Here is a 12,436-nt window from a genome sequence, read left to right as displayed (position 1 = left end):
TAAGTGCCCCGTCATAATAAACCCCCTGTCATAATAAATCCCCGGTCAGAATAGGCTCCCCCGGTCATAATAAACCCCCGATCAGAATAAGCCCCCCGGTCATAATAAACCCCCCGTCATAATAAACCCTAAATCCCCGGTCAGAATAGGCTCCCCCGGTCATAATAAACCCCCGATCAGAATAAGCCCCCCGGTCATAATAAACCCCCCGTCATAATAAACCCCCGGTCATATTAAATCCCCAGTCAGAATAAGCCCCCCGGTCAGAATAAGCCCCCGATCAGAATAAGCCCCCCGGTCATAATAAACCCCCCGTCATAATAAACCCCCAGTCATAATAAATCCCCGGTCAGAATAAGCCCCCGTCTGCCCTGCCCGACTTCCCGCTGTGCTAATCTGTCCTTGTTTTTCCCAATCATAAGACCGGCCTGCTGCATTATCACTGATATTTCAGGCTCCAGTTCCGGATTCAGTTCCTTATAAACTTCTTATTTTTCTGTTCACCGGGGTTACAATAATACAAAACATTTGTACAAAGCACTGCAGCCGGACGGGAGCTCTGTGTATGAACCAACGCTGCAGTGAGTGGCCCCTCCAATGACCCTGCATAGCAGGCTGCACACAGGTCACCGGTCTTCCAAATTTCTGATGGAGATCAAAGCTGTTATTACTACAAATTCCCAACTACAACCTGCACAGCCAACATACCAGCCAGAGGGTCACACAATAAAATAAAGGGTGACTCCAGACTACTGCAATCAATTCCTGTAATTCTTAGGTGTGAGAAGGGTTTTTATGGTGCATTTGGGTTGGGATGCCATTGGAGTACTCTCAGTGCTTTTGTTGCAGGGAATTTGTTGCACCTGTTGAACAGATACAATAAATCACTTTTAGTGGCGTATGAAAGAGCAAAAGGGAGCAATAAAAGATATCAATATTAAGGTGTACATGCACTAATGGCGGAACCAAAGGACCCTGGGAGTAAAGTCTGGCACATTGTATTCATTTCCCACCAACATTTCTCAGATAAAACAGAGGGAACCTTTAACAAGCATAGCAGCGTAACAACAACTAAAACACAGGATCAGTAATCTCCGAGCAGCAAGGTAAACAGGATTTTCAGGAGATGTAAGCGGGGGAGGCTTCTTACTTTACTAAATCGTGTCTTAAACCTGTTTAACCGATTATTGAACCACTTCATCCCTGCAGTTTTAACTAGATGCCGAGCTGAGAACTGCGGGTCCAAATCAGAGGCCCCTGGCACCATGAGCACTGCGGGTCCAAATCAGAGGCCCCTGGCACCATGAGCACTGCGGGTCCAAATCAGAAAATCAGAGGCCCCTGGCACCATGAGCACTGCGGGTCCAAATCAGAGGCCCCTGGCACCATGAGCACTGCGGGTCCAAATCAGAGGCCCCTGGCATCATGAGCACTGCGGGTCCAAATCACAGAGACCCCTGGCACCATAAGCACTTCGGGTCCAAATTCAAGAGGCCCCTTGCAACATGGAAAGCAAAAGAGAAATGATGTCCAACCCTGCATCAGATGGTACCTTCATCTTCCTGTTGATATGAGCAGTTATATGATGGATGGGCAAATTACCAGGAGACAGGGGGGGGGGCATATAATAATAATAATAATAATAATACCCCCCAACCCCTAATAATGAATACTAAAGTAACTTGTAAGAGTGTATGTATAAAGCAATGAATGTGACTTTCAGTAAAACATTCATCAATGGTAAATCAGCTGCTATTATTGTAAACATATGGATCTGAAAATGTCACCTGTAGTGAATGTTTGCTGAATGTCACATTCACTGCTTTACAAATACACTCCTTCAATAGAACACAAACTGTAATAATGAACTCATTAAAAAAGCTTAATTACTCCTGTATTACCTGTAAAGTCCTGTGTCCAGCCTTCACTTTCTGTGTTATTTCTAGTACAGTCTTCCCAATCCTTATCCTGAGACTACACAATGATTCACCTTTGGAATGTGGAGATGAGAGTTTGGGCATATAAGTAGTTTGGCACAAGAAAACTGAGCAACACTGACAACACTCAGACTACAAAAATCCGGTGTGTTGTCACCCCACATGAGGGAGAACATTTCTGGCAGGTTTGTGTTGTACTTGGAGGACCTTCAAATAGGGACGACCTGGCTCATCATTGCGATTCTTACCAAAGGTGTTCAGGAGGAGGTCAGGGCTCTGTGCACTCAAATTCCTGCAAACCAAACTGGTGACCCCATGTCTTTATGGAGGGGATTTGTACCCCGGGGTACTGTCATGGGGGAGCAGAAAAGTTCTTCGCCAAATTGTGAATACAAGACTGGAAGAGCACAATGTTCTACAATGGGTCTGATTTATTAAAGCTCTCCAAGGCTGGATAGGATACATTTTCATCAGTGAAGCTGGGTGATCCAGCAAACCTGGAACAAAATCTGGTTCAGGATAGCAAATGACTTTGAAGAAATCTATTCCAGGTTTGCTGGATCACCCAGCTTCACTGATGAAAATGTATCCTCTCCAGCCTTGGAGAGCTTCAATAAATCAGGGCCAATGTCCTTATATGATGGAGGATTACCGGGCCCTTCAATGGGAACACCCGAGCTCCATCATTGGAAGGGGCTTCATGTACTATTGGCTCCACAATATATTTCAAGGGATACACCAAGTGCCTTAACTTTTGTGGGTAATAAGAAAGATTTAAATGAAGGTTTTGTGGCCTGTGTTCTTCTCATGCAATGTTACACAACTCTTAGATTGTAAGCTCTTCGGGGCAGAGTCCTCTCCTCCTCCTGTCTGTATCTGTATCATTTGTAACCTCTATTTAATGTACAGCACCGCGTAATATGTTGGCACTATATAGATCCTGTTTATTATTATTAATATTAATAACAGGTACACTTCATTACCTGCTACTAACATACAATTAATATAGACCCCCCACCCCAATAAAGGGTTGGCATGGTGACAGTGCCAGATGGCAATGAATTGACCTAAACCTTGTGCCAGGCATGGTTGGCGCACCTTGTAGGTGCCCATACAATCTACAATTTGCTCCTTTCATCCATCTAATCATTCATCCTTGCCAACATATGGGACTGATTTTTAGTTTGTTTCCTACAAATATAAAATGAAAATGAAGAAGAAAGAAATGTGCCAGTGCCAGCTACACGCCCATCAGATGCCACAGAATCCAAAGAAAGGACCCAGCAAGGTTCATCACAAACCCCCCCATATTATTCTATAGAATGATCTCCAGCCTAAACCGGTTTCGCAGAGCAGCATGCAGGCTGATGTAACACTAACAGGCAGTGTGCGTAGGGTAGTGGGAGGTGCCATGGCACTGAAATGAATGGGAGGTGGGGCTGCACCATGTGCTACAGCAAAACCACATAGATATTTTACAACGGAAGATGATGAAAGCGGTGAGAATGACTTTACTCCACGTGTCTGCGAGTAGAAAAATAAGGCTGATTTACTAAAGGAGTCCAAAATCTTCATACAATCAATTGTGGAAATATTCACTTCAGTTATCCAATCTTGTGAATAGGAAACTACCGTACTGATAATTTATTTCATCTGATTGGATTGTGTGAAGAATTTCAACTCCTTCACCCCACATGTACCCAAACATTTCTATAGACAGGAATATATTGTCCAAAATGGAAACATTGTAACAACTTCAGTGATCACATGACCTGGGGGGGCAGAAATATATAGATATATATAGGGGGGGGGGGTATATAAAATGTTATATATCTATGTCACACACAGGCCATGGGAAGTTGTTACAATGTTTCCTCATTCTGCATCCCGAGGACCAATCAGGATTCAGCTTCTGGCAGCATGGATACTTTGTAGCAGCATCAGAGCCTAGAGGACTACAAGTACCAGCAAGGCCCTGATTATAAGAGCTGCAGGCGACATGCCAGGCTGGATGCCACCAGTGCCAGGTGAGGGAGTGGCAGGATTTGGTACTGGTGACACTGAAAACCCACAGAGGTGTAATGGGCACCACGCGCACCCCCTGGCAGGATACATACACACACACATAAATATTACATACCACATTTCACCTCTCAGGGGCCCCCAACAAAATAAATTTATGTGTCAGTGGGCAGTACGCCCCCATTATGGTGATAATCAGGGAACAATGCCCTTTACAATGCTGGCCAAAATGCCAAAAGATCACAGTGCCATTCTACTGACCCAAACCCAGAATAATGCCAGCATCATCAGACAAGCCCAGGTAAGAATGGCAGAGTACAGGGTACAGAGGGTCATTACAGTACAGGTAGGTAAATATTGGCATGTAGTATAGACAGAAAGGTGTATTGGGAGGAGCGATGGTACACAGATGTATGGAGTGTGGAGTTGGGGTGCTGGGAGGTACACACAGACAGTAAAGGTGTAAAGGGGTGCAAAGAAAGTAAGTACTCACAGACACAGGTGTATTGGGGATGGGGGAAGGTCACTATAGGTGTATTAAAAGAGAATATGGCTGGGGGTTGGTAGATGCAGACAGTACAGGTGTACTGAGGATGGGGGCTCTGTAGGTACACATAGGGGTACTGAGGGAGGAATAGAGGTAGGTACTCACAGACACAGGTGTAATGAGGATGGGGGCAGTAGGTACACATAGGTGTATTGATGGAGAAATAGTGGTAGGTACACAAAGAGAGTATATAGGGGTGCAGTGATGGTAAGTACTCACGGTCAGTACAGGTGTATTGGGGAAGGGGGGGTTCAGTAGGTACACAAAGGTGTACAGAGGGAGGAATAGAGGTAAGTACTCACAGACAGTACAGGTGTATTGGGGATGGAGGCAGTAGGTAAACAAGGGTGTATAGAGGTAGGTACACCCAGACAGGTGTATAAGGTAAGTATACCTAGACAGGTGTATATAGGTTGGTACACCCAGACAGGTGTATAGAGGTAGGTTCACACAGACATGTGTATAGAGGTAGGTACACAGACTGGTGTATAAGGTGGGTACACACAGACAGGTGTATGGAGGTAGGGACACAGACAGGTGTATACGGTAGGTACTCAGAGACAGGTGTATGGAGGTAGGTACACAGAGACAGGTGTATAGAGGTAGGTACACATACAGGTGTATAAGGTAGGTACACACAGACAGGTGTATAGGGTAGGTACACACAGACAGGTGTATAAGGTTGGTACACACAGACAGGTGTATAGGGTAGGTACACACAGACAGGTGTATAGGGTAGGTACACACAGACAGGTGTATAGGGTAGGTACACACAGACAGGTGTATAAGGTTGGTACACACAGACAGGTGTATAGGGTAGGTACACACAGACAGGTGTATAGGGTAGGTACACACAGACAGGTGTATAAGGTTGGTACACACAGGTGTATGGGGTGACGGTAAGTACTCACACACACACAGGCAGGCCACCAGCTTGGCTGCGTCATCGGGCACCGGGCAGCTGGGGAAGATGGGTTTCAGCAGGTAGGTAGCGAAGACAAGGGCCACAATGTACTGTGATGAGGGCCGGATGATCAGCAGTTCCACCCAGAGTTTGAGGAAGGCTGGCAGGGCCCCGTACACCTCCAGCACATAGGCATAGTCCCCCCCGGATTTGGAGATGGTAGTGCCCAGCTCGGCGTAGCACAGAGCGCCCACTATGGAGAACAAACCGCACACGGCCCAGACCAACAGGGAGAGCCCGGGGGAGCCCGCTTCCCGCAGGACCCCGGTGGGGGTGACGAAGATCCCGGAACCGATGATGGTCCCCACAATGATGGCCACCCCGTTCAGGAGAGTGATGGAGCGCTGCAACTCCACCGCCTCCGGGGCCCCGCCATTCTCCTTCAGCATCTTCTCCCCGGCCTCCTCCTCCCCCGGCGGGGACCCCGACTGCTTCCGCTTCACCACCGACATCCCCGGGCACCGGACACACCTGGACGCTCCTTACCCCCGCGGGGCGCCTGACCGCTCCGCAGCACTGCTCACGTGACCCGCCCGCGCTGTCCTGGTGCTGAAAGCCCAGAAGTGATGGAAGGCTGCAGGCAGAGTGACACCCTTCTATAAGGAACCAGGGACACCCAGTGGGTGCTGTGCCCGCCTGGTACTTCCTCCACGTGTCCCCACTACCGGCTGTCACCAACCCCCTCCCGTACTGCCCTCTCTGCTTTCTATACTGCCCTCTGGTCTACTTATAGCGCTACTCCTCTGTGCTGCCCCTGTGCTGCCCTGTGGTCCTCTCTGTGGTCCTCCAGCTCTCTGTGCCACTTCTCTGCTCGCCGCTCAGTTTTATCTCCGGCCTCACCTACGTCACTCATACATATTAATAGAAATATGGCGCCGCCTGGTGGTAGCTTTACATTACTGCACCCACATCTGTGCTACTGGCAGTGCTGCCCTACAGCTGGCTGTCACTGTGCACCCACTAACTCTGCACCCACTCACACAGGGCACCCACTAACTCTGCACCCACTCACACAGGGCACCCACTAACTCTGCACCCCATCACACAGGGCACCCACTAATCATACACCCACTCACACAGGGCACCCACTGACTCTGCACCCACTCACACAGGGCACCCACTAACTCTGCACCCACTCACACAGGGCACCCACTAATCATACACCCAAACACTGTGCATCCAAGAACTGACCCCCCCTGTTTATACACCGAGGGACTGTAAACTAAAAGAGGAATTAAATTCAAAAATGCCTAAAACAAAAAAAAACTCCACTTGCCAATCGCAGTCGATCGGTCCGGAGGTCTCTTCCATCGGGTCCCGCGTCATCCTGGCATCCGTCTCTGACTGGCGCTCCAGGCGCCGCCATCTTCTCTTTTTCCGGGTTCTTCTTCCTACTTCATCCAACCCAGCCGCAAGATCGGGTGATGTCCGTTGGAAAAATAACTTGCCGATGCCACTGCACATGTGTGAGATTGGCGATGTTTTCCCTTTTGCCTGAGATGCCCAAGAGCCTCCGGGGATAGGTGATGAAGGTATCCCAGAAGGCTTTGCACCCCCATTCATTCTCGCCAATCGAAAATGTTATTTTAATAAACAAAAAAAAGGTGTTGCACTTAAAAAACAAACAAAAAGAACTTTTACCTTACATACGTAAAGGGTTGTCTACACTTATATGTAAAGTGAAATTTCTGAGTTTAGGTCCGCTTTAACTCTGCACCCACTGAGGTACCCACTCACACAGGGCACCCACTAATTATACACCCAAAGATTGTGAATCCAAGTACACACAGGGACTATAAACTTTAGGACTGTGCACCCACAGACTGACTTACACAGGGCTGTGCACCCAGGGTTTGCCCCCTTTATTCCTGGCACTTCTTCACCATGCAATCTGTGTCTAGGACTGAGAAAGATGAGAGAGGAAATTAAAATAATTCATCCAGACAGCTGAGTTTTTTAATTAAAGTTAGAATATGAGCCTGGCAGCCTGCACTGCTTATATCAGAGAAAGCATGTGCCCAGTGAGGGGAAGGGTGAGCTGATTATACTGGGCTGGTTTTATCAGAACAACCTGAGATAGAACTTTGATGCTGAGTACAATGAAAAGCAGAACCTGTACACGGGCGCCACCTGGTGGTGATGATCGACAATACAATGGTAAATTAATATGTGAAGCTGCATACGCGCCACCTGGTGGTAATAAGTGAGAATATCAGTACAGTGGAAATCTGCACAAGAAGTGTCACCATATACAGCAACACAGTATGTGAATAGTACAACTCTCCTTTTATAATAAAAAGTCATCCCTGAGCTTCAGTCTGTGACATTGCTTAAGCTGAAATGATGTCATCAGTGTGCTGCAGGCATTTTCTCAGTCCTTTTCCCCAGTGATCAGTCTGCAGCATTGTATCCAGTCCCAAGGTAAGTCTGCAGGACTGAATATGAATATTTAATTTGCTTCATGCAGGAAATCATTTCCCTTTTCACTGATATTTTATTTGTTTTTGTTTCATGCAGAGGATGTCAGGGCATGGCTGGTACTTGTTGTTCTTCAGCAGCACACCGTTCTCTACAGAAGAAATTTGCAGATTTACCCCATAGCTGGTGAGAGGAGGGTACAAGGTACTTGTAGTCCCACACAGACAGATGCAGCTGATGATAATTGTCCAACCCAGGAAAGAAATCCCAAGAAATGGCAAGATTTCCTAAATGCTAATTTTGCAATTTGTATAATTGCGGTTTGGCATTTCTGGGTGATGTCATGTGACAGACCACTTCAAAGGAGGGGGATGCCATGGCTCAGAGTCTTCCTGTCTGCAAAATGGAAGAAGATGTTTCCTGGCAGAACACAAAAATCAGATCCTAAACTCCAGACATTTAGCACAGAGGTTTAATTGGTGTCCCCACCGGTAAGATTACACCAGATTTGTGTCATGGTGACACAACAGGACGTAAGAGAATATCTCCTCAAAGTGTCACCAAGACAATGGCAGAAGTAGTAAATCCTCCCAAACTAACAGAGGTTACTTTTTAAGAATTCTCTATACAAAAGGTGTTTGTATGTATTATGTGACAAAATATTAAATTAGAACTCCAGCCAAAAACACATCATTCGTTCTGAAATATTCATAATCCAGATAACTCTTCTGCAGTTCTTCCTTTCTGCCACTAGATGTCCTCAGTCTGAAAGCAGGCATCATTTATCCCACTTCCACTGAGCCTAGGTCTTTGCTGAGTGAATGGACAGTAAAATGAGAAGCAGCATGGTGAAGTGATCATCTCTCTATCATTCTACTCTCTCCTGCTATCAGAAAGTGTCTTATCAATACATGAATGGCTACTTGTGCTGTTCCTTCCTCTTCCACTCCTGCCCTGCTGTACAAAGAATTGAGGAGGCCAGTAATAGGTCAGATTCAGGAATTTTCTGCTTATATTTAGAATATAATCTCAATGATGTTATTAGAGAATACGGTTAATTATTAAATCACAGACAGATTCCTATAGGATGTTATACCCCCAGCCAGGGAGTAACTCAGGAGAAGGTGGGTAGGAAACACATTAAAGAACTGTTGTTTCTTGTCTTAGTCACACGATATCCATGCACACAGAGCGGACTCGGGGGGAGGGGGAGATCCAGCGGTCACAATTCTGGTTTGGTCCAGTGGACTCCTACAGAAAGCTGTGCGGCCGGAGTCACAAAGGGGCCACTTCTGGCTCCCACACAGGTTCTACGTCCAACAAAATGGCCTTTCATTCCGGTACATGGGAAACTCTGGAGATTGTTATCTGCCCAGATTAGTTCCAGCAATAAACAGATGAGGCCAAACCATAGCAGCTTCCCTACAGAGGTGAAATGTAAATGGGACCCAATGCTCAGGATAGGCTGGGGGGGGGTCAGGTCACACCAATCAGAATTTATTATTTTATAGAAATGCAATTTGTGATGCAAATTTTTTGGATAAAAAACAGCAAACTAGTAATGAAGCCAACACATCCCGGGGGGTTCCTTCATCAGGGTCCAACTAAGGAGAATATAATGATGACCTTCTGGAGAGATGACGGCATTGTCAGGGGTCATGTGATCACTGCTAGAGGTGAGAAATACCTGAAAGAGTAGCAATTAAAGCTGAACCCCCCCCCCCCCCCTCAAAAAAATATCAGGATATCAAGTTTACATATCTGACACTTTTTCCATTGGACCTCCAGGTCATCCGCACAATACAACTTCATTGGTTGTGGATTGTACCGGACGACAATATTTCCTGCGACCGCAACGGCTTATAGAAGAGGCTGCGGGGGGCCCAGTTGCATGAAGAAGGAGCCTGCGGGAATGATTGGACCAGGTGAATAGATTTAACTTTTTCATGCCCCCCCCCCCAGAACTAAGAATCCCCTTGTTGTATTAAGTATTTTATTTATTTATTTATTTTTTAATCCTGCTTTATTATTATTATTATTATTATGAATTTGCAGTATTTATAAAGCGCCAACATATTACGCAACGCTGTACATTAAATAGGGGTTGCAAATGACAGACAGATACAGACACAGGAGGAGGAGAGGACCCTGCCCCGAAGAGTTTACAATCTAGGAGATAGGGGGAGGTATCATACAATCTAATGCAGCGTTCATAATTATTTTAGACTGGGTGGGAGAAATTGTAGGTGGGGGCAGCCCCTGAATTGTGACCCAACTCATCAGTAACCACCCAAAAAAAGCTGGGTGCTTATTGAGAAGTGCCAGGTGGTGCGCCCAGCTAAAAGAGGCCGGGGAGATCTCTGTAATGCTGGCTCAGCTTTAATATCACCAGGAGTGAAATCTACCTTTCTGCTGAGCTGTTGCACACAAGCTGGAGATAAAATCAGGCTGGCAGTAGGAGTGGTCTGAGAAGGTAGCAGGGGGCAGAGGCAATACTTGCTACAGGACTGTAGGTGCTGTCAGTGTCATTGTATGATGCAGGCAGGAGGATCACATTGCACATCTGTTAGCAGGTAGGTGTTCCAGGTGTGGACGCAGCATTTTGGTTTCCCCTCCAGCACTGACACCCACACCATACAGCTTGTGACATTTCAGGTTTTGCTGGCATCAGACACAAACTACGCTCTTCCTGCTCAGATCCAATGGCACAGAAGACGTCATTCCCACCTGTGTAAACAGATTCTCATTCATCTCAGACTTTGCTGGATACACCTGGGTGAAAGAACTGAATACAATGCAGCTTAATCCTATCTCCAGCATTAAAGAGCACCTGTACCATGCAGAAAATATTGGGGAAAAGACTTAACAGGCTTGTGTTGGTGCAGATGGGTTTAGCACTCATACAGGTCTATGGGAATGGTAAGGATATGTGATGCAGGTCAAAAGGAGGTCAGCCGCACCTGTCAAGGAATTCTGAATAATCTCAGAGGGGTCCTTATTGGATGTCAAGCCACAAAAGAAGCCCAAAGCTATGGGGTGCAGGTTCTTATTTCTGGCCCATTGGCAGGGTGCAGCGGAGTGTTGCTTATGGTAAACAGAGTTATACTTTACATAGCATTTCTTGTATACCGTCATGAGTCATACGACCAATCCCAGCAGATATGAGCATCAGCCTGCCTGACAACCTGAACAAATAACTATCTTGGTGCAATCTGAAAGGGTTCTAACCCCTCGCCACATTGCTATGTGATGCAACCCAGCAGGCCCATCCAATACAGGGGGCTGGCAGAAAAATCAGGGAAGGGGGCGGATACAAGACCAGTCACTCTGCAAATGGTAGGAGTGGCAGTGACTGGTCTTCATTACAGGAAGTTCCTACACAGTGACAAAGTTTGATATTTAGGTATTGCACAGATCTGGAAGAAATGCACAGAACACGCCAAGATTGGAGTAAGAATGCACATGGCTCTGGTATTTCCCCTTTAGTCTCTTATCCTGGGGCTCAGAATCTGCAGGAACAAGTACAATATCAGCTTCCTATACATTGGTCTGACAGTGTCACATGGGGCCCGGTTATTGGACACCACGGTATCAGACGGCGGGGCAGTGGCACAGAAATAACGTCCGGTTCATAAAGAGGGGTTCAGTCTCTTTGGCTTTGTACACACGTGCAATAATTATCATTGGACACTAACGACCGATCTTCCGATAATTGCTAACAAAAAAAGTCCACAACGACTGGCCAACGGTGCAGATGAACGAGGAATGTCGCTGGAAACGAACGACCGTCCCTGGCGGATCTGATTGTGTGTACGATCGTTCATTGATCATTAATTGTTCTGCAGTACACTTTCTCCTTTATGTCACTCCCTGCATCCTTCAAACAATCATATCTAGCGTGTGTACACTATTAGTAGATTATATTTGAACGATCTTATCGTTACAGCTTGTACAGATTTGTGCACAATATGATTGTTCAAAATAATGCTGAATATTCGTTGGATCGGTCGTTAATCGTTTGTTTTCTAACAACAATTATTACACGTGTATATCGAGGCTTTGGGGTAACAAATAAGTGAAGGTGGGGGTGTTCAGCTATTTCTGCCTTCTCTAATCCTGTTTGCCCCACACTGAACAGGTTCTGTTTGTCCATCTGGGCCATAATGAGCCCGGTAATTAAATTATACAATTAGATTTAGTGCTTTGTGTGCCATTGACCTACATAGAGCAGCCAACCCACACAGACACCGGGTCAGCCTGATTTCTGGTAGAATCTCTTCTAAATATTTTCCCACATTGAAGGAAAAAAAATGATTTTCCCACCAAGGCGGAGGAATCTCAGAGCACGGAAAGCAATCAATGGGCAGATTGTTACCACATACAAAGTGGATTCAATGGGGGGATGAATGGGAGCTGCACTGTACTTTTCCTGAAAATGTCTTCTCTCCCAGGCTTCCCCATGAGAATCACTTTGAGTGAAGATTTGTGCAAAATGTTATCGGTACCAGGGCCTGCAGTTCTCTGTACACAGAGTAAAACATATTGTGA

General features: G+C 46.2%; 1 protein-coding gene across 1 annotated transcript in view; it reads right to left on the bottom strand.

Annotated features, from left to right (window-relative positions):
- SLC7A5 (solute carrier family 7 member 5) overlaps positions 1–6,270 on the bottom strand; it is a 32,296-nt gene extending 26,026 nt beyond the window's left edge. The window contains exon 1 of the mRNA XM_072421360.1: positions 5,418–6,270. Coding sequence (XP_072277461.1) covers positions 5,418–5,922 — 505 coding nt within the window. The 5' untranslated portion in view covers positions 5,923–6,270. The remainder of the gene's footprint in view (positions 1–5,417) is intronic.
- Positions 6,271–12,436: the final 6,166 nt, after the last annotated feature.

This window comes from Pyxicephalus adspersus, chromosome 9 (genome assembly GCF_032062135.1).
Source record: "Pyxicephalus adspersus chromosome 9, UCB_Pads_2.0, whole genome shotgun sequence".
NCBI classification, from domain to species: domain Eukaryota; kingdom Metazoa; phylum Chordata; class Amphibia; order Anura; family Pyxicephalidae; genus Pyxicephalus; species Pyxicephalus adspersus.
Note: the sequence above shows the minus strand (reverse complement) of the source record. Positions and strands in the feature narration are given on the sequence as shown.